Genomic DNA, 27,894 nt, shown 5'->3' with positions numbered 1-27,894 from the left:
CACATACTTTGTTTACTCTCAGCCATATGAAAAGCTGCATCTTGTCTCCTCTGTAGAGGGGATTCTGGTTATTCAGCACTGCCACAAGCAGGGAGGAGTTAAGCCTGCTTAACTCTGACATTCATCGTGTGCATTTTGCAGTTGTAATACACATGTGCCATTTTACCAACACCTATGTAATAATAAAACTGACACTTACATGTATCTGCCTGGCTTCTTGGTTCAAAACCCAAACAAGGGAAAAGTATGCTGCTTTCCATCTGTCAGGTTCACTATCTCCTTAAAAGAATAATCTTAACACCTAAGAAATGTTGTGTCCCAATGACCAGCTTGCTTCAAAATCAAAAGTTAAAAAAAAAGTTCATTTTTAATTATTTATTTGAGAGAGAATGGGCATGCCAGAGCCTCTAGCCACTGCAGACAACTCCAAACGCATGCGCCCCCTTGTGCATCTGGCTTACGTGGGTCCTGGGGAAATCAAACCTGGGTCCTTTGGCTTTGCAAGCAAGCACCTTAACCAGTAAGCCATTGCTACAGCCCCCAAATCAAAAATTTTTTAAAGTCACTTTCTTTCTCTATACTTTATAAACTGTTTTTGTGGTCTTAAACACTCATGCTAGCATAGCTATATATCATGAGTCAGGCTCCAGATACCTGTATTTGTGACTAGAACTGGTCAGCTGTAAAGCAGTTAGGAACCTACCTGCAGCCCATCATCCACATCCTTCACATAACCTTTTTCATACAGTTCTTGTGGAACATTTAAGGTACGTTTCGAAAAATCATTTTCCTGCCAATTCAAACGAAGACCTGAAATACACAATCATGACTTGAGACCAATGAGAGCTAATGACAACTTTTTGTCCATATGAAAAGGCTGTGTAGTTTAGTCTGGGCTTGCACTCAAACCTGCCTTGAATTTACAATTCTCCTGCTTCTGCTTACTGAGTGCGGGGATTATAGTCCTACCCACCATACCTAAACTCTGCTATAAAATGCTATGGTATTTATCCAAATTGAAGGCAAATGGAGGGAAAAAAAAAAAAAAAACTACCATAAAACACTGATCAGTCCTTGGAGGTAATAGTATTTAGCCATAACATGAGCTACTAGAAAAAAGCCAGAAGAGCTAGCAGGGACCTACTTACAAAAACTCAAGGACATACAATACAGAAAGAAGAAAAAAAGGAAGGTGGGCAGGGAAGCACATGGCAGACTTCTCACAGCAACTCAGCAGGCAAAATACCTTCAGTTTGTATTTTCAGGTCTGCTCTTGGGCCAGAGGTCAGAGAAATAATTCAGTCTTTATGAGCCCTTGGAAATGGAAATGGTGGTTTTATTGGCCTCTGCAGAGTCATGATTCCATGCTCCCTGAATGTCCCTGTACTCAGTCCCCAAGGGAACACTACAACCTCTCCACTCAAACAAGACCAAATTCAACCTTTTGAACTATTTGACCCAACAGGTCTGGAAAAGGAGTAGGATCCCCTGGAGAGTCAGAGTAACAAGGGTTCAAATCTGTTCAGCCTTAGGATGATGGTCATTCCCACTTAAAAGAGGTTTTATTATATATTTGTTCCCAGTGTATAAGTACCATCTTATTATCAGCTATAATTCATAATACTACTTAAAGGATTTGCCAAGTATAAATCATTTTTTTAAAATTATCATTCTACATGTCTGGAGAATGGTTGAATAGTGACCTCATTTTGTCTATCAGACCGTGAGCTGACTGATATCAAGAAGAGACTGGCAGGTAAACATTTGAGGAAATGACTTTTAGGTCTTCCTAGTGATCCAGGTGAAACCCAGGCAGTTCAAGTATAATTCCTCCTGGAAAGCCTGTCTCTGAGAAAGCTTCTAGCCTACCCTGAGATGAACTCCAAGAAAAGTATGTTATCCCAGAGTTTCTCCAAATTGTCCATAGATGATTCTAGATCATAGTATGGCATCTGCACCTAGTACAAAACTTATATCCCTAAAATATAATACAAATCACCAAGCACATTCGGCCAAGAGATACCAGAATCTATTTCTTATCAAGCATACGAATAGTTTAAACAAACCTGAGCTCAAGCCACAGTCTCAAATACTCAACTCAACTTTTCTGCACCCTAAAATATAACCACAAAACAATTTCTTACCACTGCCACTCCACGGAAGAGTTGGGATACCTGCAGTTTGAGCCACTATGGAAGACGCAATCTTATCCCCCAAAGCCCACATAGCCTGGCTTGGAGGACCTAAAAACAAAACAAGAGAAGAAACTTAATTGAAACATTTTTGCCTCATTTCTGGCACATATATTTTCCCTAATACTATGATTATTTTTATAGCTGTCTTGGCCGATTCCCAATGACAAATCATAGAGATTACCATCTTGACTATGAGTATCAAATGTTTAGACTCAGTTTTCTTTTTTTAATTTTTTTTTTTAAAGAGAGAATATGAATGGGCATGCCAGGGTCTCTAGCCACTGTAATCCAACTCCAGATGCATATTCCCTCTTATGTATCTGGCTTACATGAGTCCTGGAGAAACAAACCTGAGTCCTTAAGCTTTGCAGGCAAATGCCTTAACTGCTACACCATCTCTCCAGCCCAAAAGTAGCAATCTCAATGTATAAAGTTGTTCATCAAGAAAGAGCACCCACCCCTAAGAACATAACCTATATGCTTAAATATAAAGGTGCTGATTCATTATTTGAGAACATACTGTCAGGGTGACCTGAGTATTCAGTCACCCTCACTGTCTTTAAGACAGACTTTGAGCCGGGCATGGTGGTGCATGCCTTTAATCCCAGCACTCGAGAGGCAGCAGAGGTAGGAGGCCTGCTGTGAGTTCAAGGCCACCCTGAGACTACATAGTGAATTCCAGGTCAGCCTGGACCAAAGTGAGACACTACCTCAAAAAAAAAAAAAAAAAGAAAAAGAAAAAAGAAAAAGATTTTTCCAGGTGTGGTGGCACAGTGCTTTTAATAATCCCCTCACTCAGAGGCAGAGGTAGGAGGACTGTTATGAGTTCAAGGCCACCCTGAGACTACTTAGTGAATTCCAGGTCAGCTTTGGCTACAACAGAACTCTACCTTGAAGGAAAAAAAAAAACAAAAACCAAACAACAAAAAAAAAATGAAGTTATTCAAAGAGCTGTTTATTGATTTAAAAGTAAAAGACAGGGCTGGAGAGATGGCTTAGCGGTTAAGCGCTTGCCTGTGAAGCCTAAGGACCCCGGTTCGAGGCTCGGTTCCCCAGGTCCCACATTAGCCAGATGCACAAGGGGGCGCACGCGTCTGGAGTTCGTTTGCAGAGGCTGGAAGCCCTGGCACACCCATTCTCTCTCTCTCCCTCTATCTGTCTTTCTCTCTGTGTCTGTCGTTCTCAAATAAATAAATAAATAATAATTTAAAAGTAAAAGACAAAGATCTCAGTATATGTTGGGTAGAAAGCAGACTATAAAGTGGAATATGGACAAAATTGACAAACAAGAAACAGAAAGATGGCAACAGTATATTACCACAAAGGCTTACCCATGAAAGCAATACCATTTTTCAAGAGTAGCTCAGGGAGCTTAGGGTTCTCAGAAGCATGACCCCAGCCAGCCCACACCGCCTACAACAGAATACAATATGATATATACTTAAAATTTATACCAGGAAAACCACAAACTGCTTTACTCTATCAAGGATGCCCCCACCCCCTACATGAAAGCAATAGTTCCACAGCAGCCAATGGTTAATTCAGCTTTGGTGCTTGAGTGTTGGCAATCTTTGCACAGAATAAGCAGTACATTGTGGCAAAACTTGTGAAGAGGTCAAAATCAAACTGAAAATGACTATAAGATCCGGTTTAATCTCATAGCTATTTAGGAAACTCAATTTGTGTCTTCCAGCTAGACTCTACAGCTTTCCATGAAATTTTTGGCCATTTTTCAGTGAGCCTACGCTACCTTCATATCTAGGTGGTGACACTGCCATTAAGTCTAGCTTTTTTCCTAATTGGGCTTTAAGGTATTTACTATAAACTTTCTAACATAATGTGAAAGGAAGAAGCAATCTACTTCCAAAACACCACCATATTCTAGGTTAAGATATTCCATAGGGGACCAGGCATGGTGGCTCATGCCTTTATCACAGCATTTGGGAAGGTAAGAGATAGGAGAACTGCTGTGAGTTCAAGGCCAGTCTGGGACTAAAGACTGAGTTCCAGATCTGCCTGGACTAAGATGAGAGGCTACCTGGGGGGAAAGCAGGGGAGGCTATTTCATAGGGAGGAAAAACATATTCCAATATTCCATAGAAGACAGTTTTTACTTACTTGGGATGGCTGGGAGGTGAGATGCATAGAATTTAAAAATATATACCTCTGAAAGATCTTTCCACATCTTCCACATGCATTCTATTTCTTTCAACCATTCCTTTCTTTTCATTTTGCCTTTCTTTATCTGCTTTTATTATTTCATATAAAGGCATTTAAGAATTGTCACAAAGGGGCTGGAGAAATGGCTTAGCAGTTAAGTTCTTGCCTGTGAAGCCTAATGACCCTGGTTCAAGACTTAATTCTCCAGGACCCATGTTAGCCAGATGCACAAGGGGGCACACACATCTGGAGTTCATTTGCAGTGGCTGAAGGCCCTGGCACGTCCATTCATTCTCTCTCTCTCTCTGACTCTTTCTCTGTCTGTCGCTCTCAAATAAATAAAAATAAAATAAGAATTGTCAAAAAAGGGCTGGAGAGATGGCTTAGTGGTTAAGCGCTTGCCTATGAAGCCTAAGGACCCTGGTTCGAGGCTCAGTTCCCCAGGTCCCACGTTAGCCAGATGCACAAGGGGGCGCACGCGTCTGGAGTTCGTTTGCAGAGGTTGGAAGCCCTGGCGCGCCCATTCTCTCTCTCTCCCTCTATCTGTCTTTCTCTCTGTGTCTGTCGCTCTCAAATAAAATAAATAAAAAAAATTAAAAAAAATTTTTTTAAAAAAAAAGAATTGTCAAAAAAGATACTTTATATTAAAAGCAATTAACTATAAAATGGCTGAATTAAAGACCTCTACTAATGTGAGGACAATCTGGCTGTGACATTTGTCACCTCAACGATCACAAATTTGATTCAGCTGATCTGGCTGGCAAGATGGCTGCCACGTTCTTCCCTCATTCCTTCATGTACATCCCACCAGAAAATCACAACCTTCCCCCCAGAGGGCTGTATACAAGTAGCAGTGCTTCCCTGCTAGAACTTCCAGACAAGCTATCAAAGATGCTTACTTGCACAGGGATCCTTTTAGCAATATCAAGAATTAATTCCACATTTGCATAGTTGTTATTGTTTGGTCCTCCAGGCACTGGCACATAGTGATCTGCCATTTTAATGTATTCTGCAAACACAAGCAAATTGATCAGCAGCACATGTTTTGTCTTTAGAATTATAATGGCAGAGCAAAACTGTATTAAAGACAGAAACTATTACAAGTAACAACCAACCAAACAGCATTAATGAGGTATTTTCAGAAACATTTAGTTGGAGGCTCAAATTTAAGTCAACTATGTAGGAATCTCCTATTCTAAACTGGTTCTCAGATATTTCCCTTTAAAAGTCCTTATGATGCCAGGCGTGGTGGCGCACGCCTTTAATCCCAGCACTTGGGAGGCAGAGGTAGGAGGATCACCGTGAGTTCGAGGCCACCCTGAGATGACAGTGTTAATTCCAGGTCAGCCTGGACCAGAGTGAGACCCTACCTCGTAAAACCAAAAAAAAAAAAAAAAAAAAAAGTCCTTATGATCAAGGATGCTCAACTTATCTGGGACTGGAGAAATGGCTCAGCAGTTAAAACAGCCATTTGCAAAACCTGCTGAACTGTGGTTGATTTCCCAGTACCCACATAAAGCCAGATGCACAAAGTGGCGCATGCATCTGAAGTTTATTTGCAGTGGCAAAAAGCCCTGATAGGCCAGGTGTGGTGGCACATGTCTTTAATCCCAGTACTTAGGAAGCAGAGGTAGGAGGACTGCCATGAGTTCAAGGCCAGCCTGAGACTACATAGTGAATTCCAGGTCAGCCTGGGCTATGAGACCCTACCTCAAAAAAAGCAAAAAAAGACTGGGTGTGGTGGAGCACACCTTTAATCCCATCACTCAGGAGGCAGAGGTAGGATAGTCATGCGTTCCAGGCCATCTTGAGACTACATAGTGAGTTCCAGGTCAGGCTGGGCTAATGTGAAATACTTCCTCGAAACCGACCCCCCCCCAAAAAAAAACACTGACACACCCATTCTGTCTGTCTTTCCCTCTCTCTCCTTGCAAATAAATAAACATATTTTAAAGCCAGGAGTGGTGGCACACACTTTTAATCCCAGCACTTGGGAGGCTGAGGTAAGAAGATCGCTGAGTTCGAGGCCCACCTGAGAATAACTAGGGCTATATCAAGACCCTACCTTGAAAAATCAAAACAAGGGGCTGGAGGGATGACTTAGTGGTTAAGGCGCTTGCCTGTAAAGCCAAAGGACCCAGGTTCAACTCCCAGGACCCATGTTAGTCAGATACACAAGGGGGTACCATGCATCTGGAGTTCATTTGCAGTGGCTGAAAGCCCTGGCATGCCCATTCTGTCTCTCTCTCCCCCTCTTTCTGTCAAATAAAAAAATAAAAAGAAAGAAAAAAACAAACAAAATTCCACTAAAATATATAGAGCCCTACAAATTTTTCAAAATTAAAATAAGGTTTTATAGATTTTGTTTTCTATAAGACAGAAAGCATGCTTGCTACAAAAAAAATAAATAGTAGGATATAACAATACTTTTTTTAATTTTAATTTTTATTTATTTATTTGAGAGAAAGAGAGAAGCAGGCAGAAAGACAGTGAAAGAATGGACAAGCCAGGGCCTCCAGCTGCTGCAAACAAACTCCAGACACATGCACCACTTTGTACATCTGGCTTACGTGTGTCCTGGGGAATCAAAGCTAGGTCCTTTGGCTATGTAGTCAAGAGACTTAATCACTATCAAATCTCCCTAACCCATAATAGTATCTTTTTTTTTTTTTTTTTTTTTTGGTCTGTTTGTTTTTCGAGGTAAGGACTCTCTCTAGCCCAGGCTGACCTGGAATTCACCATGTAGTCCCAACACTTGGGAGGCAGAGGTTTGCGCCACCAGGGCCAGCTAGCAGTGTTATTTTTAAAGACTGCAAAGATGGATCAGCAGTTGGTGGTGGCAGATGCATTTAAACCCAGCACATGACAGGCAGAAGTAGGAGGATTGCCATGAGTTCGTGGCCACCCTGAGAATGCAGAGTGAATTCCAGAGTGAATTCTGGGCTAGAGGGAGTCCTTACCTCGAAAAACAAAACAAAAAAATTTTTTTTTCATCAAAATCAGGCAGGCATGGTGGCATATATCTATAATCCCAGCACACAAGAAACAGAGGCAGGAGGATTTCAAGTTTGAGTTCAGCCTAGGCTATGTAGTAAAGCCCTGTCTTAAAAATAAAGGGCTGGAGCCAGGCATAGTGATACACGCCTTTAATCACAGCACTCAGGAGGTAGAAGTAGGAGGATTGCCATGAGTTTGAGGCCACCCTGAAAATGCAGAGTGAATTCTGGGTCAGCCTGAGCTAGAGTGAGACTCTACCTTGATAAACCAAAAAAATAAAAATAAGGGACTGGGAAGATGGTTCAGTGGTTAAGTCTGGCTTATGTGGATCCTGGAGAGTTGAACGTGATTCCTAGGCTTCGAAGGCAAGCGTCTTAACCACAAAGCCATCTCTCTAGCCCTTGTTTCCATTTTATCACATAGCACATGACATTGAAGCTATTTGCTTCCTTCAGTTCCTAACATCTTGGTCAACTCCATGCTCATGGGGTGAATGAATAAATTACTAGGCATATCAGATAGAAATGGACAGGGAGAAAGAATTCCAGTAGTTAAAAGTTTATTATACATGATCTTATGTTTACAACTCTCCAGGGAAACAGATATTATAAACTTACTTTCTTTTTTGTTTTGAGACAAGCGCAGTAGACTGGCCATTTTTTTCTGTAAGAGAAAGAATTGGCATACCAGGGCCTCCGGCCCCTGTAATTGAACTCCAGACATGTGCACCACCTTGTGAGCATGTACGACCTGGTGTACTTTTGCCACCTTGTGTGTCCTGGCTTACATGATACCTAGAGATTCCAACATAGGTCCTTAGGCTTTGCAGGCAAGGGCCTTAATAGCTAAGTCATCTTGAACTTTCTTTTACAGATACAAATTTGTAGCTTAGAAATGGTAAAGGGCATAACTAAGCAATTTCACATGGTAATGTCTGCTTTTTAGTTAAGCTGATGACTTCTTGGCTTTTTTGTTTGTTTGTTTTGTTTTTCGAGGTAGGGTCTTGCTCTAGCCCAGGCTGACCTGCAATTCACTATGGAGTCTCAGGAGGCCTCAAACTCATGGCAATCCTCCTACCTCTGCCTCCCGAGTGCTGGGATTAAAGACGTGCACCACCACGCCCAACTTCTCTTGTTTTTAAGGAAGATAACTTAATAACCTTCACTCTTTAGGAATAGTCTTAATATCATTATGCTAATGTGAAGACAACATATACAAACCAGAATGGACTTGGACAGCTCTTAAACCAGGCATGGTGGCACACGCCTTTAATCCTAGCACTCCAGAGGCAGGAGGAGGAGGAATGCCGTGAATTCAAGGCCACCCTGAGACTCCATAGTGAATTCCGGGTCAGCCTGGGCTAGAGTGATACCCTACCTCAAAAACAAGAATAGCTCTTGAAAGTGCTAACATTAATCCAGGTGTGGTGGCACACGCCTTTAGTCCCAGCATTTAGGAGGCAGAGGTAGGAGGATTGCCATGTGTTCGAGGCCACCCTGAGACTACATAGTGAATTACAGGTCAGCCTGGGCCAGAATGAGACCCTACCTTGAAAAACCAAAAAAAAAAAGAAAGAAAGAAAGAAAGAAAGAAAGAAAGAAAGAAAGAAAGAAAGAAAGAAAGAAAGAAAGAAAGAAAATAAGAGCACTCTACCTTAGGGATAATAGCTTAATGATAAAAAGCAGAGAGAGGGCTGGAGAGATGGGTTAGTGGTTAAATGCTTGCCTGTGAAGCCTAAGAACCCCAGTTTGAGGCTCAATTCCCCAGGACCACATTAGCCAAATACACTAGAGGGCGCACGCATCTGGAGTTCATATGCAGTGGCTAGAGGCCCTGGTGCACCCATTCTCTCTCTCTCTCTCTCTCTCTCTGCCTATGTCTGTCGCTCTTAAATAAATAAAAAAAGAACAGTGAAAAAAAAAATTTTTTTAAAAAGCAGAGAGAAGCCACACCTCTCATATTCTCTGTCTATAAGCCTCAGGCAGAGGACCATCTCAGCAGAGGAAATAAAAAGAATTTACTTAGTAAAAGCCCATTTGGGTCCAAAGAGGTATCTATTTTGAAGAGGGGGGAAAAAAATCTTTAAATTGCTCTAGAATTCATGGTAATTCATAATGGAAATTCAATTTCCTTCCAAACTCTTATACTTACAACAAAGTATGTGACCTAGCAAATACTTAACACTAGAAGTCATGAACCTCAAACTCTAATCAATATTTGTGTTACACTGCTGTCTCTTCTCACCTTAAAGCACAGGTGGTTACTATAATACACTCACTTTTATATTGCTATTATTGACTTTTCTTTAAAGATAAATTCTCTGTGTGGAATTTCACTAGAAATCTTGAGCTTGATAATCTACTCTCAATTAACATTCTCCTACTTAAAGGCTGGTCTATTCAATGTTTTATGCTTATGGGTGACATTTTTATAGAACTACTAACTCACCTGCATTGGCTTTAAGGTCTTCAGGTGTAACCATGACAACAAATCGAATTGCACGTTCATTTCGAAACATTTCATAAGACCACCGACGGATAGATCGCATACATTTCACTGCTGCAATGCCATTATTGGCAATAAGAACCTGGGAGGATGATGCATAGGAAATGGGAGGAAAGACAGAAAAGAAAAGCAGTGATGAAAGACGAAAGGGATGAACTGTACATCTTCTTTGTTCAAAAAAATTCAGAATTTCAAGCAGAAACTCTTACTACTCCAGGTAGTTAGGCACCAGCTTCCACATGATCAAGCAATATTTTTAAATATTTGCTAAGCAAATACTTCAACATGTGCTAGCTAGAACTTACTTAAAAATGGTTACTCATATCCTGCTGATTTGTAAATTATTTTATCATGCCTATGATGAAGGAATAGAATGAAGGAATAGAAGAGTATAAACTTCAGAAGGATGGTGTATTATCCAATAAGAAATGGGGGAAGAGAGACTGGAGAGATGGCTCAGTGGTTAAAGTGTTTGCTGGCAAAGTTTGACAGCCTAGGTTAAATGACCCAGTACCCAGGTCAAGGCAGATACACAAAGTAGTGCATGCATGTGGAGTTTGTATGCAGGGGCAGGAGGCTTGCTATGACCATTCTCTCTCTCTCTCACTCTCACCTTACAAATAAATAAATAAATTAAAAAAAAAAGAAGTTGGAAAAATAAAATAAGATTTAAAAAAAAAATAAATTGGGGGTTGGGTGTGTTGGCACCCGCCTTTAATCCCAGCATGGGAGAGACAGAGGTAGGAGGATCACCATGAGTTCGAGGCCAGCCTGAGAATACAGTGTAAATTCCAGTTTAGCCTGGGCTAGAACCTATCTCAAAAAAAAAAAAAAATTAGGGAAGATTAAACTGTGTGGCATTGTGCCCTATTTTGTTGTAATAAGATAGAGCCATTAACACATTAAAAAAAAAAAAAAAAAAACCTTGGGGTGCTGGAGAGATGGCTTAGTGGCTAAGCGCTTGCCTGTGAAGCCTAAGGACCTCGGTTCAAGGCTTCCCCAGGACCCACGAAGCCAGATGCACAAGGGGGCACATGTGTGTGGCATTCATTTGCCTTGGCGGGAGGCCCTGGCGCACCCATTCTCTCTTTCTCTATCTGCCTCTTTCTCTGTTGCACTCAAATAAAAAAATAAACAATTTTTTTTTAAATGCTGAACCCTGGTGCCTCAGTCAGAGACCATCTCAGAAAGCATTGTGACAAGAAAAACAACCAAAGAATCAAATAATCCCGTGACATTTCTATAAACAAACCTTTCCTCTCCTTGCCTATCTGACAATCACGCCCCTGCAAATAACGGGTGAATACATAATCTGCCTTCAATGAAACACTAATACAGGGCACACCAATACTCTTAGGAGTAGAAATACTAGCCCTCACCCTTTCATCTTTTAATCACAATAGGTTATTTCAACAGATATTTTCTGCGGTCTGATATATTTTAGGTATCAGTGACACAATTACTCATAACATTTTTTTTTTCCTGAAGGAGTGGAACAGGGTCTTACTGGCCTCAGATCTTTGAGCCTCTTGCCTCAAGCCTCCCAAGTGCTTCAAAATGCCTAAAATGGCTCAAGTGTTTCATGTGGGTTATTTCCTCTAAACATCTCAAATATCCGGTAGAAGCCAGTAAATTGTGGTTTATCAAGCTTTTTAAGTCTTCTCTTCTGAAATTCTCTTGACTGCCTAGCTCTAAATCCAATGCTATCACATATTATCATCCCACCAGCTCCCACAAGCAATCAGTTCTTCATAACCTCCCTGTCAAGTCAGTACAGCTCCACCTGTGAAACTACATGATCTTTCAAAAAGAATTCTATAAGCAATGTTTCTACTCCTTATCACTTATGACAAATTTATCAGCAGCAAATACGTATTTCAAAAAGCAGAGAAAGAATATTATAATAGCATGCCTGAGAGACAGAAAGGACAATTTTGCACACACACAAAAAAAGCAATGTCCCTGAAAATCCAAATATCTTGGTTTCCCTCAGGCAGGGTTTCATTCTATCCTATTATTGACTTTGAACTCACTCTGTAGTCTCAGGCTGGCCTTAAACTCAGTGATCCTCCTACATCTGCTTGAGATTAAAGGCGTGAGCCACCACACCTGGCTAAATCTTATACTTTTGAAAAAACAATTTAGCTAGCTGTAACTTACCTTCTCAATCACTTTATTCCCCCCAAAACGAGTAACAAATTCTGCTGGAGAAGCCACAGTGAAATCTCGTTGTGAATCTACTTTTCTTCGGTCTCGACCTTGTTTTACTAGGTGCATGCCAGACATGCTGGACCTATGAAAATATAGAAACCACAGGAAACTATAAACAGCATATCCTTGCTTTACACACATCTTCCATAACCCTACTCTTCATAGCCATACCCAGAACAGCACTCCCACAGTCCCTTATGAAGTTACATGCTGGCAGATTGCATCGCTTTCAGATAGAAGAGAGAAAACAAGTCTTATGGGTAATGTGGGTCAGGTTTGTAATCCCAGCACTTGGGAAGCTAAGGCAAGAAAATTGCCTAAAGTATAGGCCAGCCTGGGCTACCCAGTAAATAGTAACTCAGGCTCAAAAAAAGAAATCCTAGCCGGACGTGGTGGCGCACGCCTTTAATCCCAGCACTCGGGAGGCAGATGTAGGAGGATCTCCGTGAGTTCAAGGCCACCCTGAGACTACAGAGTTAATTCCAGGTCAGCCTGGACCAGAGTGAGACCCTACCTCGAAAAACCAAAAAAAAAAAAAAAGAAATCCTATGTGCTAGAGGGATGGTTTAGTGGCTAAGGAACTTGTCTGAAAGCCAAAGAACCCAGGTTCAATTCCCCAGGACCCATGTAAGCCAGAGGCACAAGGTATTACATGCATCTGAAATTCATTTGCAGTGGCTGGAGGCCCTGGCATGCCCATTCTCCCTCTCTCACATTCTATGTGCCTCTCTCTAATAAATTTAAATTATTTAAAAAGGAATCCTAGGGCTGGAGAAATGGCTTAGTGTTTAGGGCATTTGCCTACAAAGCCTAAGGACCACAGTTTGATTCCCCAGGACCCACGTAAATCAGGTGTACAAGGGGGTGCGTGCATCTTGAGTTCATTTGCAGTGGCTAGGGGCCCTGGCACCCATTTCTCTTTTGCTTCTTTCAACAGTCACCATTTGCCCCCCCTCAAAAAATAGTCTTGTTTGGTTATCCCACTGTTGTCTCACAATCAACTCCAAAACCAAATTGGGCTGGAGATATGGCTTAGCAGTTAACACGAAGCCTACGGACCCAGGTTCAATTCCCCAGTACCGATGTAAACAGGCCCTGGTGCACCCATTCTCTGTATGTGCTTCTTCTTTCTCTCTCCCGCTCTTTTCTAAAATAAGTAAATACGATAAATTTATTTATTTACAAGCAGAGCGAGAGCGGGAGACAGAATGGATATACCATTCTAGACCTAAAGATAAAAGGAAAATTCACTGTTATCATTTTGTCATTTATTCAAAATGATGATGTTTTACATTGACTTTTTATTTTCTTTTGTCTTTTTGGTTTTTCCAAGGTAGCGTCTTGCTTTAGCCCAGGCTGACTTAGAGCTCACTCTGCAGTGCCAGATTGGCCTTAAACTCATGGCAATCCTCCTACCTCTACATTCCGAGTGTCGGGATTAAAGGTGTGTACCACCAACCCCGGCTACATTGGTTTTTGACTTTAAAAATATTTCATCAAAATATTAATTTGGGCCAGGAGTGGTGGTGTACGGCTTTAATCCCAGCACTCAGGAGGCAGAGGTAGGAAGATCGCCAAGAGTTTGAGGCCAACTTGAGAACACAGAAAGAATTCCAGGTCAGTTTGAACTGAGCTAAAGAGAGACCCTACTTTGAAGAACCAAAAAATAATAATAATTTGGGGCTGAAGAGATAAACGACACTCCTTTGCAAAGCCTGATGGCCTGAGTTTGACTCCCCAGTAACCACATAAAGCCAAATGCACAAAGTGGCACATGCATCTGGAATTCATTTGCAGTAGCAAGAGAAGCCCTGGTATGACTGTTCTTTTATTCATTCTCCCTTTCTCTGCTTGCAAATAAATAAAAACAGTTTTTAAAAATATTACCTTGTGGGCTGGAGAGATGGCTTAGCAGTTAAGCGCTAGCCTGTGAAGCCTAAGGACCCAGGTTCGAGGCTCGATTCTCCAGGACCCATGTAAGCCAGATGCACAAGAGGGCGCACGCATCTGGAGTTCGTTTGCAGTGGCTGGAAGCCCTGGCGTGCCCATTCTCGCTCTCTCTCTCTCTCTCTCTCTCTCTCTCTCTCTCTCTCTCTCTCCCTCTTTCTCTCTCTGTCACTCTCAAATAATAAAAATGAACAAAAAAATATTAACTTGTGCCAGGCATGGTGGCATACACCTTTAATTCCAACACTTGGGAGGCAGACATAGAAGGATCACCTCACAGTTCAAGGCCACCTTGAGACTATATAGTGAATTCCAGGTCAGGCTAGGCTACCTCAAAAAAAAAAAATTAATTTGGGGCTGGAGAGAAGGCTTGGCAGTTAAGATATTTGCATGCAAAGCCAAAGGATCCCAGGTTGATTCTCTAGGACCCACACAAACCAGATGCACCAGGTGGCACATGTGTCTGGAGTTTGTTTGCAGCAGCTGGAGGCCCTGGCATGCCTAGTGTCTCCCTTTCTCTCAAATAAATAAATAACTTTTTTTTTTTTTAACTGGTAAGAGTTGGCCAGGAATGGTGGCATGCGCCTTTAACCCTACCACTCAGGAAGTGTTACAGGAGGACCACTGTGAGTTTGAGGCCAGCTTTGGCTACAAAATAAGTTCCAGGTCAGCCTAGGCTAGAGAGAGACCCTACCTTGAAAAAACCAAAATATTAAAAAAAAATAAGACTTTGAAAACAATGCAATGTTTTTCACTCAGAGTTGAGAACTCAAAGTTGAGAATTTTGTATATTCAACAACAAAATAATGTACTTGCCAGGTGGGGTGGCGCATGCCTTTAATTCCAGCACTCAGGAGGCAGAGGCAGGAGGATTGCCATGAGTTCAAGACCACCCTGAGAATACAGAGTTAATTCCAGGTCAGCCTGGGCTACAGTAAGACCCTACCTCGAAAAAACAAAAAAATTATTAAAATGTACTTACGCATCAAATAATCAAATTTGAAGGGCCCTTAAGGAAATTTTAATAGCTGCCCAATAGCCAAAGGGATAAATAGATGATTTAAGGGCAAGCAGGAACAGGGTGAAACTGAAAGCAGAACTGATGGAGGTCTATGCAAGAAGCAGCTGGAAGAGAAATCCCAGATGTGCAGGCCCCTCCGTGCTCTACAGTGACATATTACTTTGTTCTCTATTCTTGCTAGCAATTAAATTTTACTAGTTACTCTCTGAAGTGGAGACCAACAGAGGCCTCAGATAAGGCAGAGAATGAGCAAAACAGCACAAGGAAAATAGCTGGGCACCAGGATACAAAAGATATGGGCAGAAAAAAAAACAGCAGATCAAGTGTAAAGATAAATCTTTACCTCTCACCCACCTTTTCTCAGGACAGATGTTATCTTCCAAAAAGATGGAATGACCAAGAAAAAAACAGCAGGATACAATAGAGAAAAATGGAGGCAAAGTGTGTGTGTGTGGTGGGGGGAGAATATCTCCTTAAAAGAAAATTAAGAGCTGGATGTGGTGGCACACGCTTTTAATCTCAGCACTTACCTTGTATATATATTTTTAATTATATATATATATATAAAGTAATGATTTTTTTTTTTGTAGGGCTAGACCTAGCCACTGGCAGAGCCTGTTCCTGACAAAACTGTGGATACAGCTGGATGGTCAAGAACTGTTACCTTCCTTCCTCCTCCTCTTGGCATTAATAAATTTAAATTAATTCTTCAAGAAAAAGTCATGGCTTTGAACTAAGCTCCTATGACCACACAGGACAACAGAAAGTAGAGTGCCTCATGCTATACTTCGAAGAGATCAAACTGAAATTAAGTATTTTTTTTCCTTTTTTTTTGGTTTATTTTTATTTATTTAGTTGAGAGCAATAGACAGAGAGAAAAGAGGCAGGTAGAATGGGCACACCAGGACTTCCAACCACTCCAAATGAACTCCAGACGTGTGCGTCCCCTTGTACATCTGGCTAATGTGGGCCCTTGGGAATCCAGCCTCAAACCGGGGTCCTTAGGCTTTATCGACAAACACTTAACCGCTAAGCCATCTCTCCAGCCCATCCTTTTTTTTATTTTTGTTTTTTCAAGGGAGGTTCTCACTGTAGCCCAGTCTGACCTGGAATTCACTATGCAGTCTCAGGGTGGCCTCTAACTCACAGCAATCCTCCTACTTCCGTCTCCCTAGTGCTGGGATTAAAGGTGTGTGCTACAAAACCTAGTTGAAATTAACTTTTAAAAAAACTGAAGAGATGGCTTAGCAGTTAAAGCATTTGTCTGCAAATCCAAAGAATCTGGTTCGGGGCTGGAGAGATGGCTTAGCGGTTAAGCACTTGCCTGGGAAGCCTAAGGACCCCGGTTCGAGGCTCGGTTCCCCAGGTCCCACGTTAGCCAGATGCACAAGGGGGCGCACGTCTGGAGTTCATTTGCAGTGGCTGGAGTCCCTGGCACACCCATTTTCTTTCTCTCAGTCTCTCTCAAGTAAATAAATTTTAAATATAAAATATACATATATACATATATACATATATACATATATACATATATACATACATACATACATACATACATATATATATATATATATATATTCCATGGAATGAAGTGTTATACTATTCTACAGTTGAAAATAAGGCCAATAAAGATCTTTAAATTGAGCCAGCCATGGTGGAACATGCCTTTAATCCCAGCACTCGAGAGGCAGAGAGGTAGGAGGATTGCTGTGAGTTCGAAGCCACCTTGAGATTACATAGTGAATTCCATGTCAGCCTGGGGCAGAGACTCTGCCTTGAAAAACAAAAACAAAAAGCAAACAAACAAAAAAAAGATCTTTAAACTGTTTGTAGCTTTGTTATTCAACAACTAAAAAATGAACATACATATACAAATCTGTTAGCCCACAGGCTGCTATAACAAAATGTCATAAACTGAGTAGCTTAAAATCAACAGACTTTTATTTCTCACAGTTGCAGAGGCATGGAAATCCCAGATCAAAGCACTGGGAAATTTTAAACCTGGCAAGGGACTATGTCTTGGTTCATCAATGGTATCTTTTGCTGTGCTTTCACATGGTGGAAGGGCCAGGTCCGATTTCTGGAGTCAGTTTTACAAGAGTGCTCATCCTGTCATCACCTACCAACGACCATCAGACACCCTGCTGGGCAGGTTTCAATGTATTTAAACAATCAGATACTATACACACACACAAACACAAATACACATTTTTAAAGTCATTAAACAATAATACATATAAAATGTTTCTTTTGCATATGTAATACCAGCATTTAAATATAAACCTGTACATAAATAGATTTAAATTTTTCTAAGTATTATAAATGGTTTATATATAACAAACTTTTACTTCTTTGACTGTCAAGTATAAATTTTGTCTGATTTTCCCCCACAAGTGTGGAAGGGGCTGGAGAGATGGCTTAGCGGTTAAGGTGCTTGTCTGCAAAGCATAAGGACCCAGCTTCAATTCCCCAGTACCCATGTAAGCCAGATGCACAAGGTGGTGCCTGCATCTGGAGTCTATTTGCAGTGACTAGAGGCCCTGACACATCCATTCTCTGCCCCCCCCCCAAATAAATACGTAAATAATACATTTTTTAAGTGTGGCAGATATAACAAAAAAGGAAAAGGTATAGAGAGATGGTTCAGCAGTTAAAAAGTGCTTGTCAAACCAGGCGTGGCAGCACACGCCTTTAATCCCAGCACTCCGGAGGTAGAGGTAAGAGGATCACTGTGAGTTCAAGGCTACCCTGAGACTACATAGTAAATTACAAGCCAGCTTGAGCCAGAGTGAGACCCTACCTCAAAAAAACAAAATATGGACTAGAATGATGGCTTAGCAATTAAGGAGCTTACCTGTGAAGCCTAAAGGACCCAGGTTCAATTCCCCAGTACCCAGGTAAACCAGATGTACAGGTGGCACATGCATCTTGAGTTTGTTAGCAGTGGCAAGAGGCCCTGACATGTCCATTCTCTCTCTCTCTCTCTCTCTCTCTCTCTCTCTCAAATAGATAAATAAAATATGTTTTGTTTTTAAATAAAGAGGGGGCTGGAGAGATGGCTTAGTGGTTAAGTGCTTGCCTGTGACGCCTAAGGACCCTGGTTCAAGACTTAATTCCCCAGGTCCCACGTTAGCCAGATGCACAAGGGGGCGCACGCGTCTGGAGTTCGTTTGCAGAGGCTGGAAGCCTTGGCGCACCCATTCTCTCTCTCTCTCCCTCTATCTGTCTTTCTCTCTGTGTCTGTCGCTCTCAAATAAATAAATTTTTTAAAAAATTTAAAAATAAATAAATAAATAAACAAATAAAGAGGGCTGGAGAGATGGCTTAGTGGTTAAGGTGCTTTCCTACAAAGCCAAAGGACGCAGGTTCAATTCCCCAGAACCCATGTAAACTAAATGCATAAAATGGTACATGCATCTGGAGTTCATTTACAATGGCTGGAGGACCTGATGTGCCCATTCTCTCTCTCTCAAATAAAACAAAAAACAAAAACAAAAAAAATTAAAAAATTTTTTAAAAAGGGAAGGGGGGGAGGGCAATGGAAGCAAAGGAAGAGAGATAAATTTCTAGCTAAGTGTGGTGGCACACACTTTTAATCCTAGCACTCAGTAGGCAGAGACTAGACTGAGTTCCAGGTCAGCTTTAAGGTTGACTAGAGTGAGACCCTACCTTTTGGGGGTGGGGAGGAACAGACAGAGAGAGAACACCTTGCCTTGGTTCAGAATAGTTACAATGGCCACAGGGAGAAAAGCAGTTGAGCCAGGTGTGGTGAAACATGCGTTTAATCCAAGTGCTCTGAAAACAGAGGTAGGAGGATTGCTCTGAGTTCTAGAACAGCCTGACACTACAAAGTGGGTTCCAGGTCAGCCTACTATGACACCCTACACCTCTAAATTTTTTTTTTTTAATCAAAAAAGAAAAACAGGGCTGGGGAAATGGCTTAGCTGTTAAGGCATTTGCCTGCAAAGCCAAAGGACCTTGGTTCAATTCCCCAGGACCCACATAAGCCAGATGCACAAGGGGGCAAATACATCTGGAGTTTGTTTGCAGTGGCTGGAGGCTCTGGAGAGCCCATTCTCTCTTTATCTCTATCTGCCTCTTCCCCCCCCAACAAATATTTTTTTAATATTTTTAAAAAGCCAGATGTGGTGGTGCACGCCTTTAATCCCAGCACTTGGGAGGCAGAGGTAGGAGGATTGCCATAAGTTGGAGGCCACCCTGAGACTACATAGTGAATTCCAAGTCAGCCTGGGCCAGAGGGAAACCCTAACTCAAAAGTGTGTGTGTGTGTGTGTGTGTGTGTGTGTGTGTGTGTGTGTGTGCGCGCGCGCGCGCGCACGTGTGCACATGTGTGTTTAAATCCTTCCACCTTGTGGCTCAGAGGAGGCTAAGTTGCAACTTTATTCATTCGTCCTGAATCTGGGTTTGTCCAACACCGGCAACCTCCACCATGCTGCCCAAGTTCGACCCCAACGAGATCAAAGTGGTATACCTGAGGTACACTGAAGGCGAGATCGGTGCCACAACTGCCCTGGCCCCTAAGATCCGTCCTCTGGGTCTGTCTCCTAAAAAGATTGGTGATGGTATCATCAAGGCAACCAGTGATTGGAAGGATCTAAGTATTACAGTGAAGCTGACCATTCAAAACAGACAGGCTCAGATTGAAGTGGTAGCTTGTGCTTCTTCACTGATCATCAGGGCCCTCAAGGGGCCAACCAAGAGACAGAAAGAAGCAGAAAACATTAAACACAGTGGCAGTACTTTCAATGAGATAGTCAACATTGCCTGACACATGCACCACCAATCTTTGGCCAAAGAACTTTTTGGAACTATCAAAGAGATCCTGGGCACTGTGCAGTCTAAGGGGTGCAATGTGATGGTCGCCACCTGCATATCACAGATGACATCAACAACAGTGCAGTGAAATGCCCAGCTAGCTAAGAAGCATAAAAAAAGAAAATATTTCAATAAAAGATGAAGAGAAAAAATATATATACATATTAAAAAAATGAAAAGCAGTTGAAATACACACACATATATACATCTAAAGTGCCCACAGCTACAGCCATTTCCAAAAGGGAACCATTCTGTCATGTTATGCACATTCAACATTAACAAAAACAATAAAACAGCAGGTATAGAGGGCTGGAGAGATGGCTTAGCAGCTAAAGAGCTTGCTTGTGAAGCCAAAATACCCTGGTACCAAGTCCCCAGGATCCATATGAAATAAAGCCAGTTGCATAAGGTAGTACATGTGTCTAGAGTTCGTTTGCATTAACTGGAAGTCCTGGAGTGCCCATTCTCTCTAAATGTATCTACTTATTTTTCTCTCTTTCAAAAAAATTTTTTTGCTTTGTTTTTTTCTATGTAGGGTATCATTCTAGAACAGGCTGACCTGGAATTCACTCTATAGTCTCAAGGTAGCCTTGAACTCACGAAGATCCTCCTACTTCTGCTCCTGAGTGCTGGGATTAAAAGCATGCGCCACCATGCCCGACTCAAATTAAATATCTTTTCTTTTTTTAATTTTAAAAATCAGCACTCAGCAGGCAGAGATAGGAAGATTGCCGTGAGTTCAATGCCACCCTAAAACTACAGAGTGAATTCCAGGTCAGCTTGAGCTAGAGTGAGACCCTACCATGAAAAACCAAAACAAACAAACAAAAATTTAAAAATCATTCTAAACCGGGCCTGGTGGCTCACGCCTTTAATCCCAGCACTCGGGAGGCAGAGGTAGGAGGATCGCCGTGAGTTCAAGGCTACCCTGAGACTCTCTAGTGAATTCCAGGGTCAGTCTGGGCCAGAGTGAGACCCTACCTCGAAAAACAAAACAAAACAAAACAAAAAAATATGTCATTCTAAAACAACCAAGCACTTAGTAAACCACACCAATATCTGAAAGCAAAGCTAAGGTTCCTACTCGTGGATGCTGTGTACAACTTTTAGAAGGTTACATTACAAGACGAGAAATAACAGCTGCCTTAATTTCTCCAAATTCAAAGCATCTCCATTTTAAACCACCACAAATAGACAGTGTCCAAGGTAGAGATACACCTGTCACAAAATCCAACTAGAAGGCCACTCTAATCCCACCACTAAAACATGCCAAGCACCAAGGATGATACAGTAATGTATACAGTAGACAGTGGTGCATTCCCTGGTTTGATTGCAGTCCAGTCTGAGTTAAACTGCAGCACACCTATGAATGATTGTTTTACCACAATGCCCTGCTTCTTTTTTTTTGAGGCAAACTCAGCAGACTGGCCTTTTTAAAAATTTTATTAGAGAGAGAAATGGCACGACAGGTCCTCCAGCCACTGCAAATGAACTCCAGATGTGTGAACCACCTTGTGCACTTGTATGACCTTACATGTTGGTGTCACCTTGTGTGTCTGGCTTAAGTGAGACCTGGAGACTGTTTTATATTAGGGCTTTTCTAAAAAGAGCAATCCTGGATTACAGATCTACCCCTAGAGCTGGAGAGATGACTTAGCAGTTAAGCCTTTGCCTGCAACACCTAAGGATCCATGTTTGACTCTCCAGGTCCTACATAAGCCAGACACACAAGGTAACAAAAGCATGCAAGGCCACACATGCATACAAGGTGTCACATGCGTCTGGAGTTTGGTTGCAGTTGCTGGAGGCCCTGGCACACCAACGCTCTCCCTCTCGTTAAAAATGAATAAATAAAATAAAAAGTAAAACAAGGTCAGTCTGCTGAGTTTGCCTCAAAAAAAAAAAAGAGCCACATGTGATGGCGCAGAACTTTAATCCCAGCACTTGTGAAGCAGAGGCAGGAGGATTGGCATGAACTTGAGACTACCCTGAGAATAATGAGTGAATTCCAGGTCAGCCTGGGCTAGAGCAAAACCCTACCTTGAAAAATCAAAATTAGTAACATCTGCTGCTATCTGACTAGCTGTATCTACTATGCTCACCAAACTGCCCAGTAAGCACTTCCCTTAATGTTCATATCCTATTAATGCTACTCTCACTTTTGGTTAGAGAACCTTCTCTTTTCAGATGGCAGTGACCTTAGGATGACTCAGGAGGCACCATGGGGCTGAGAAGTGACAGAGTGCTCAGCACTGAAACCTCTCTCACACCTTTCAAGGTTCAGGGTCCACTGCAGAAGAGGTGGTGGACAGAATGTGAGCCAAAGGAAAGGTACTTACAACGTGCTCCCTCCAGACACAAAATGACCTGGATATACATGACCTCACAGTGCCTGACACTACCTACACAAGACCATCATAATAGGAGGAAAAGATCATGACATCAAAATAAAAGAGTGCCGGGCATGGTGGTGTATGCCTTTAATCCCAGCACTCGGGAGGCAGATGTAGGAGGATCTCTGAGGTCCAAGGACACCCTGAGACTACATAGCTAATTCCAAGCCAGACTGGACCAGAGTGAGACCCTACCTCCAAAAACTAAAAAATAAAAATAAAATAATAAAAGAGAGACTGATTGAGACTGATGGATGGAGAGTGGAGTCTCAAAGGGGAAAATAGGGGAAGGGAGGAAATTACCATGGGATATTGTTTACAATCAGGGAAGTTGTCAATAAAAAAAAGTAAGGAATATATTAAGATGGGTTAGATAAAGTATAAGAATGGACTGGTACTACACAGTAAGTGCCAGGTCAACCTGTGCTGAGATACTACCTTAAAAAAATAAAAACAAGGCTGGAGAGATGGCTTAGTGGTTAAGGCACTTGGCTGTGTACCCTAAGGACCCAGGTTCAATTCCCCAGAACTCATGTAAGCCAGATGCACATGGAAGCACATATGTCTGGAGTTCATTTGCAGTGCCTAGAGGCCCTAGCATGCCCACTATCTCGCTCTTACTCATAAATAAATACATAAATAAATAAATACATATATACATACATACAAATATAAAAAAGACAATATATAGGTGAGGCATGTGCTCCTTTATGCAACTAGCTTTACATGGGTACTGGAGAATCAAACCCAGGCCATCAGGTTAACAAGCAAGTGACTTAACTGCTAAGCCATCACACCAGCCCCCAATTATTTTTTCTTTCTTTTTATGCTTGCAAGATTTCTAACTTTTCTACAAAAATCATATTGATTCTAATAATTTAGAAATATAAAGTACCAAATAAAAATTTGTGAGTTTATGCCAATAGAAAGTAAGGAGGAGAGCTGAAGAGATGGCTTAGTAGATAAGGTACATGCCTGTGAAGCTTAAGGACCCAAATTTAATTCTCCACGTTCCACGTAAGCCAGATGCACATGGTGGCACATGCATCTACAGAATTCATTTGAAGTGACTAGATGCCCTGGCACACCTATTCTCACTCTGTCTCTAATAAATAAATAAATAAATAAAAATCTAAAAAAAAAAAAACTTTAAAAAAAAGAGGAGATAAGTATGTATGAATTATACTAGAATGCAAGTAATTTTACATTGTTAAGGAAAGACTTGTAACATCCCTAACTTCATTTCCAATATTAGCCAAGTTTATAAACTGGGACTAAAATACATACATGTGCAGACAGCTTGTTTTCTGAACAGAAAGAAGAAAAGAGTGGAAAATAGAAGAAACTACTGCTCCCAGAAAAAGAATATCAAGTTGAAGCTGTAGAGATGGCTTAGTGATTAAGGCGCTTGCCTGCAAAGCCAAAGGACCTCAGTTCAATTCCCCAAGACCCACATAAGACAGATGCACAAAGGGGTGCACACATCTGGAGTTTGTTTGCAGTGACTAGAGGCCCTGGCATGAGCATTATCGCTCTCTTCCCCCCCTCTTTCTCTGTCAAAGAAATAAACATAAAATATTTTTTTAAAAAAAGATTTCAGGGGGGAGGTAAGGTATTACCATGGGATATTTTCTTATAATCATGGAAGTTGTTAATAAAAAAAAAAATTGAAAAGAAAAAAAAATTTCAAAATTCAGTAGATTCTTCTGAAGAATCAAGCAAAATTCTCAATTTTCAGACATGGTTGTAAATTACTTTCTAGATAGGAAAAGAAAAAGAAATAGAATTTACCTTCACAGATATCTTCAAGAATGAATTCACTATCTCCCTCCAAAGCAGCAACTACTGCTTGGAATGCAGTCTGAACTTAATGTACATGCAGGTAACAATCAGAGATTGTCCTTAGATAAGGCCTTAACCTGGTCTACAGGAAAAAAAAAAAAAAAGAGATCATGCCGCTGAGCATGATGGCGCACGCCTGTAATTCCAGTACTCTGGAGGCAGATGTAGGAGGATTGCCATGAGTTCAAGGCCACCCTGAGACTAAATAGTGGATTCTAGGTCAGCCTGGGCTACAGTGAAACCCTACCTCGAAAAAAAAAAGAAGAAAAAGTTATAAATTGCCGATAGTCATACACTCAATCAGCTACAAGTGTAGAAGTCTTTCTATCACATGAAAGACAGAGTTTTAATCACCTTAAGACTACCTCACATCCCCAGCTGAAGGGGATCAAGGAAGAAACTTTCTTCTGCTTTGGAACATGAGCTAGTTGCTAGGCCAGGGGAGATTGGCAAGCTGTCCTCTTCCCAGGCTGTGGATCACACAGCTGTACACGAAGGCTTCACGAGTAACCACCATGAGACTTCTGGCAACAGTAAGGCCTGCAAAGACATTCTTAGGCAGTCATGCCACTGACCACAGGCCTTTGCCTAATAACCACGAGCCTTGGGAATGGCTTGGCAACAACAATGTACAATAACATCATCTGAATTTCCTATGTACCATCACCAAACTGTTTCCTAATCCATAAAATTAAGCTAGACAAATTTCTCAATTGCTTCAAAGATTTAGAATTAACCCAGTCTTTCTCAATAAGGGACAATGACATTTTAAGACTAATTTTTGGTTGCGTGGGATGATGAACCCTGTTGCAAAAGGTTTTGAATCATTAGTCCTCATCCTCCAGATACAAGTAGTACCATCCCACAATTTCCAATTGACTTTGAGGGGGAAGATACCACTACCAGTACTAACTTTAGAGTCAAGCCTTAAATGAACCATAAAGTAACAAAACATTATTTATATAAAGACCTAATCAATTTTTCCTACCTCTAATCCTTTACTACCCAAAAGTTAGATACCATTGTTTATTATATCCAGAAAAACAACTGTATGAACTAGTTACACAAGTAAAAAACTAGACAGAGTAAAACAATTTCTGAAATAGAATCAGGACATCTGAGTTTGAATTCCAGTTTTCTGGCCAGTTAACCTTAGACAAGTCATTTCCCCCAATCAGGCCTCAGTTGTCTATTCAGATAACAAAAACAAAAAAGGTTAGACTATGTTAGAGACACTACTTTAAAAGTGAAATCCCTATGATGGAGAGTGGAATTTCAAAGGGGAAAGTGCGGGGGTGGGGAGGGAGGGTATTACCATGGGATTTTTTTTATAATCATGGAAAATGTTAATAAAAATTAAATTAAAAAATAATTTAAAAAAAATGAAATCCCCTAAAATAAAACAAAAACAGGTTAGGCTAGCTGGGCATGGTAGCACAAGCCTTAATCCCAGAATTTGGAGGCAGAGATAAAAAAATTCACCATGAGTTTGAGGCCAGCCTAAGACTACAAAGAGAGTTCCACGTCAGCCTGGGCCAGAGCGATACCATATCTTGAAAAATAAAATAAAAAATAAAAACACTAACAACTATGAGGGCTGGAGAGGAGGGTAAGTGGTTAAAGGCACTGCCTGCAAAGCCTGTGTGCTTCATTTTGATTCCCCAGTACACATGTAAAGCCAAATACACAATGTGGTGCATGCATCTAGAGTTTCACGCAAGAGGCAATGCTTTACCCATTTTCTCTCTCTCATTCTCTGCATGCAAATACATTTTTCAAATATTTTAAAATATTAAAAAAAAAAAACTAGCCAGGTGTGGTGGCACACGCCTTTAATCCCAGCATTTGGGAGGCAGAAGTAGGAGGATAAGTTCATGAGTTCAAGGCCACCCTGAGACTATATAGTGAATTCCAAGCTACTTCTGCTTTTTTTAAAAAATTTTTTTGTTCATTTTCATTTTATTTATTTGAGTGTGACAGAGAGAAAGACGGGGGGGGGGGGCGGGCGGGGGGGGGAGGGAGAGGGAGAGAGGGGGAGGGAGAGGGAGAGAGAGGGAGGGAGGGAGGGGGAGGGAGAGAGGGAGGGAGAGAATGGGCGCGCCAGGGCTTCCAGCCACTGCTAACGAACTCCAGACATGTGCGCCCCCTTGTGCATCTGGCTAACGTGGGTCCTGGGGAATCGAGCCTCGAACCGAGGTTCTTAGGCTTCACAGGCAAGCGCTTAACCACTAAGCCATCTCTCCAGCCCTACTTCTGCTTTTTACTGTTACTATAGTTCAGTTCCCTTATGTTCATCTGAGGTCCTCTTCAAAGGATTGCACTGGTTTTTTAATATATATTTTATTTGTATTTATTTATTTGAGAGAAAGAATAGCAGGGAGGGAGGAAGACAGAAAGGGCGTGACAGGGCCTCCAGCTACAGCACATGAACTCCACAGGCACAGCGCTTGCCTATGAAGCGTAAGGACCGCAGTTCGAGGCTTGATTCCCCAGGACCCACGTTAGCCAGATGTGCAAGGGGGTGCACACATCTGGAATTCATTTGAAGTGGCTGGAGGCCCTGGTGCTCCCATTCTCTCTTTCTATCTGCCTCTTTCTCTGCCTGTCTCTCTTAAGTAAATAAATAAAAGAGAATGATTGAGAGGGGAAGGGGATATGATAGAAAGTGGAGTTGTAAAGAGGAAAATGGAGGGGAGAAAATTTTCATGCTTTATTGTTAATAATGGAAGTTATCAATAATTAAAAACAAAATTAGCCGGGCATGGTGGCGCACGCCTTTAATCCCAGCACTCAGGAGGCAGAGGTAGGAGGATTGCCATGAGTTCAAGGCCTCCCTGAGACTACATAGTGAATTCCAGGTCAGCCTGGACTAGAAGTGAAACCCTACCTCGAAAAACAAAAAAAATAAATTAATTAAATAAATTTAAAAAACAAAAAAAAAGAATTTGGGAATAAAATTTATTTCTTCAGGTACACCCCATGTGATTCTGATAAACAGATCTGATCCAGACCCTTTCAATCCAAGAATTGAAAACTAATGACCAAAATGAATTTCCAAAATACATCACAAACATGTATAAAAATTGTCAAAAGACGGGCATGGTGGCGCACACCTTTAATCTCAGCACTTGGGAGACAGAGGTAGGAGGATCACTGTGAGTTCAAGGCCACCCTGAGACTCCATAGTGAATTCCAGGTTTGCCTGGGCTAGACTGAGACCCTGTCTTGAAAAAAAAAAACCCTAAAAAGCAGGGCATGGTGGTGCATGCCTTTAATCCCAGCACTCAGGAGGATCACCGTGAGTTTAAGGCCACCCTGAGAATATATACTGAATTCCAGGTCAGCCTGGGCTTCAGTGGGAGGCTACCTCAAAACAACAACAACAACAAAAAAGGTTATGGGCCTAGTGACATGAGACAAGATTGAGAAACTTTGCTAATATATTCTTATTCCCTTCAGAACATAATCAGTAAAAACAATAAAACAGGTAAAATAAATTAACCATTAAACAACTTCTTACCTCATATGAGAAGCCAAGCCATCGTGTAAACCAGAGATCCCCAAATCAGAAAGCGTATCCGAGTTGACAGAAGCTGGAGACAGAGAGCCCTCCTTCTCCTCTAGGTCCAGCTTCACCAAGTTGCTAATCTCATCTTCTGAGTTGTCTTCAGACACAGACCCAATTATGAAGCGAGAGTGCTGGTTCAGTTCCACGGGTTTGTTCAAGGGAGATGGTTCATCCATTGCTCCTTTAAAATAGGCTCTCAGAGCTAAGGGGGGAATGAAG

General features: G+C 41.5%; 1 protein-coding gene and 1 pseudogene across 4 annotated transcripts in view; one reads left to right on the top strand and one right to left on the bottom strand.

Moving 5' to 3' along the window:
* Window positions 1-27,894, bottom strand: part of Acaca (acetyl-CoA carboxylase alpha) — a 334,197-nt gene that overhangs the window by 225,084 nt on the left and 81,219 nt on the right. For all 4 annotated transcript variants that reach the window (XM_045158041.1, XM_045158040.1, XM_004664543.3 and 1 more), the window contains 7 exons: window positions 27,628-27,877; window positions 12,018-12,150; window positions 9,801-9,939; window positions 5,255-5,364; window positions 3,527-3,608; window positions 2,145-2,243; window positions 704-810 (listed from right to left, as the gene is read on the bottom strand). In XM_045158041.1, the coding sequence (XP_045013976.1) occupies window positions 704-810; window positions 2,145-2,243; window positions 3,527-3,608; window positions 5,255-5,364; window positions 9,801-9,939; window positions 12,018-12,150; window positions 27,628-27,851 (894 nt within the window). In that variant the 5' untranslated portion in view covers window positions 27,852-27,877. The remainder of the gene's footprint in view (window positions 1-703; window positions 811-2,144; window positions 2,244-3,526; window positions 3,609-5,254; window positions 5,365-9,800; window positions 9,940-12,017; window positions 12,151-27,627; window positions 27,878-27,894) is intronic.
* Window positions 19,436-19,977, top strand: LOC101594202 (annotated as a pseudogene).

The sequence above is a fragment of the Jaculus jaculus genome, chromosome 9 (assembly GCF_020740685.1).
Source record: "Jaculus jaculus isolate mJacJac1 chromosome 9, mJacJac1.mat.Y.cur, whole genome shotgun sequence".
NCBI classification, from domain to species: Eukaryota; Metazoa; Chordata; class Mammalia; order Rodentia; family Dipodidae; genus Jaculus; species Jaculus jaculus.
This window is presented reverse-complemented; position numbering and strand designations above follow the sequence as displayed.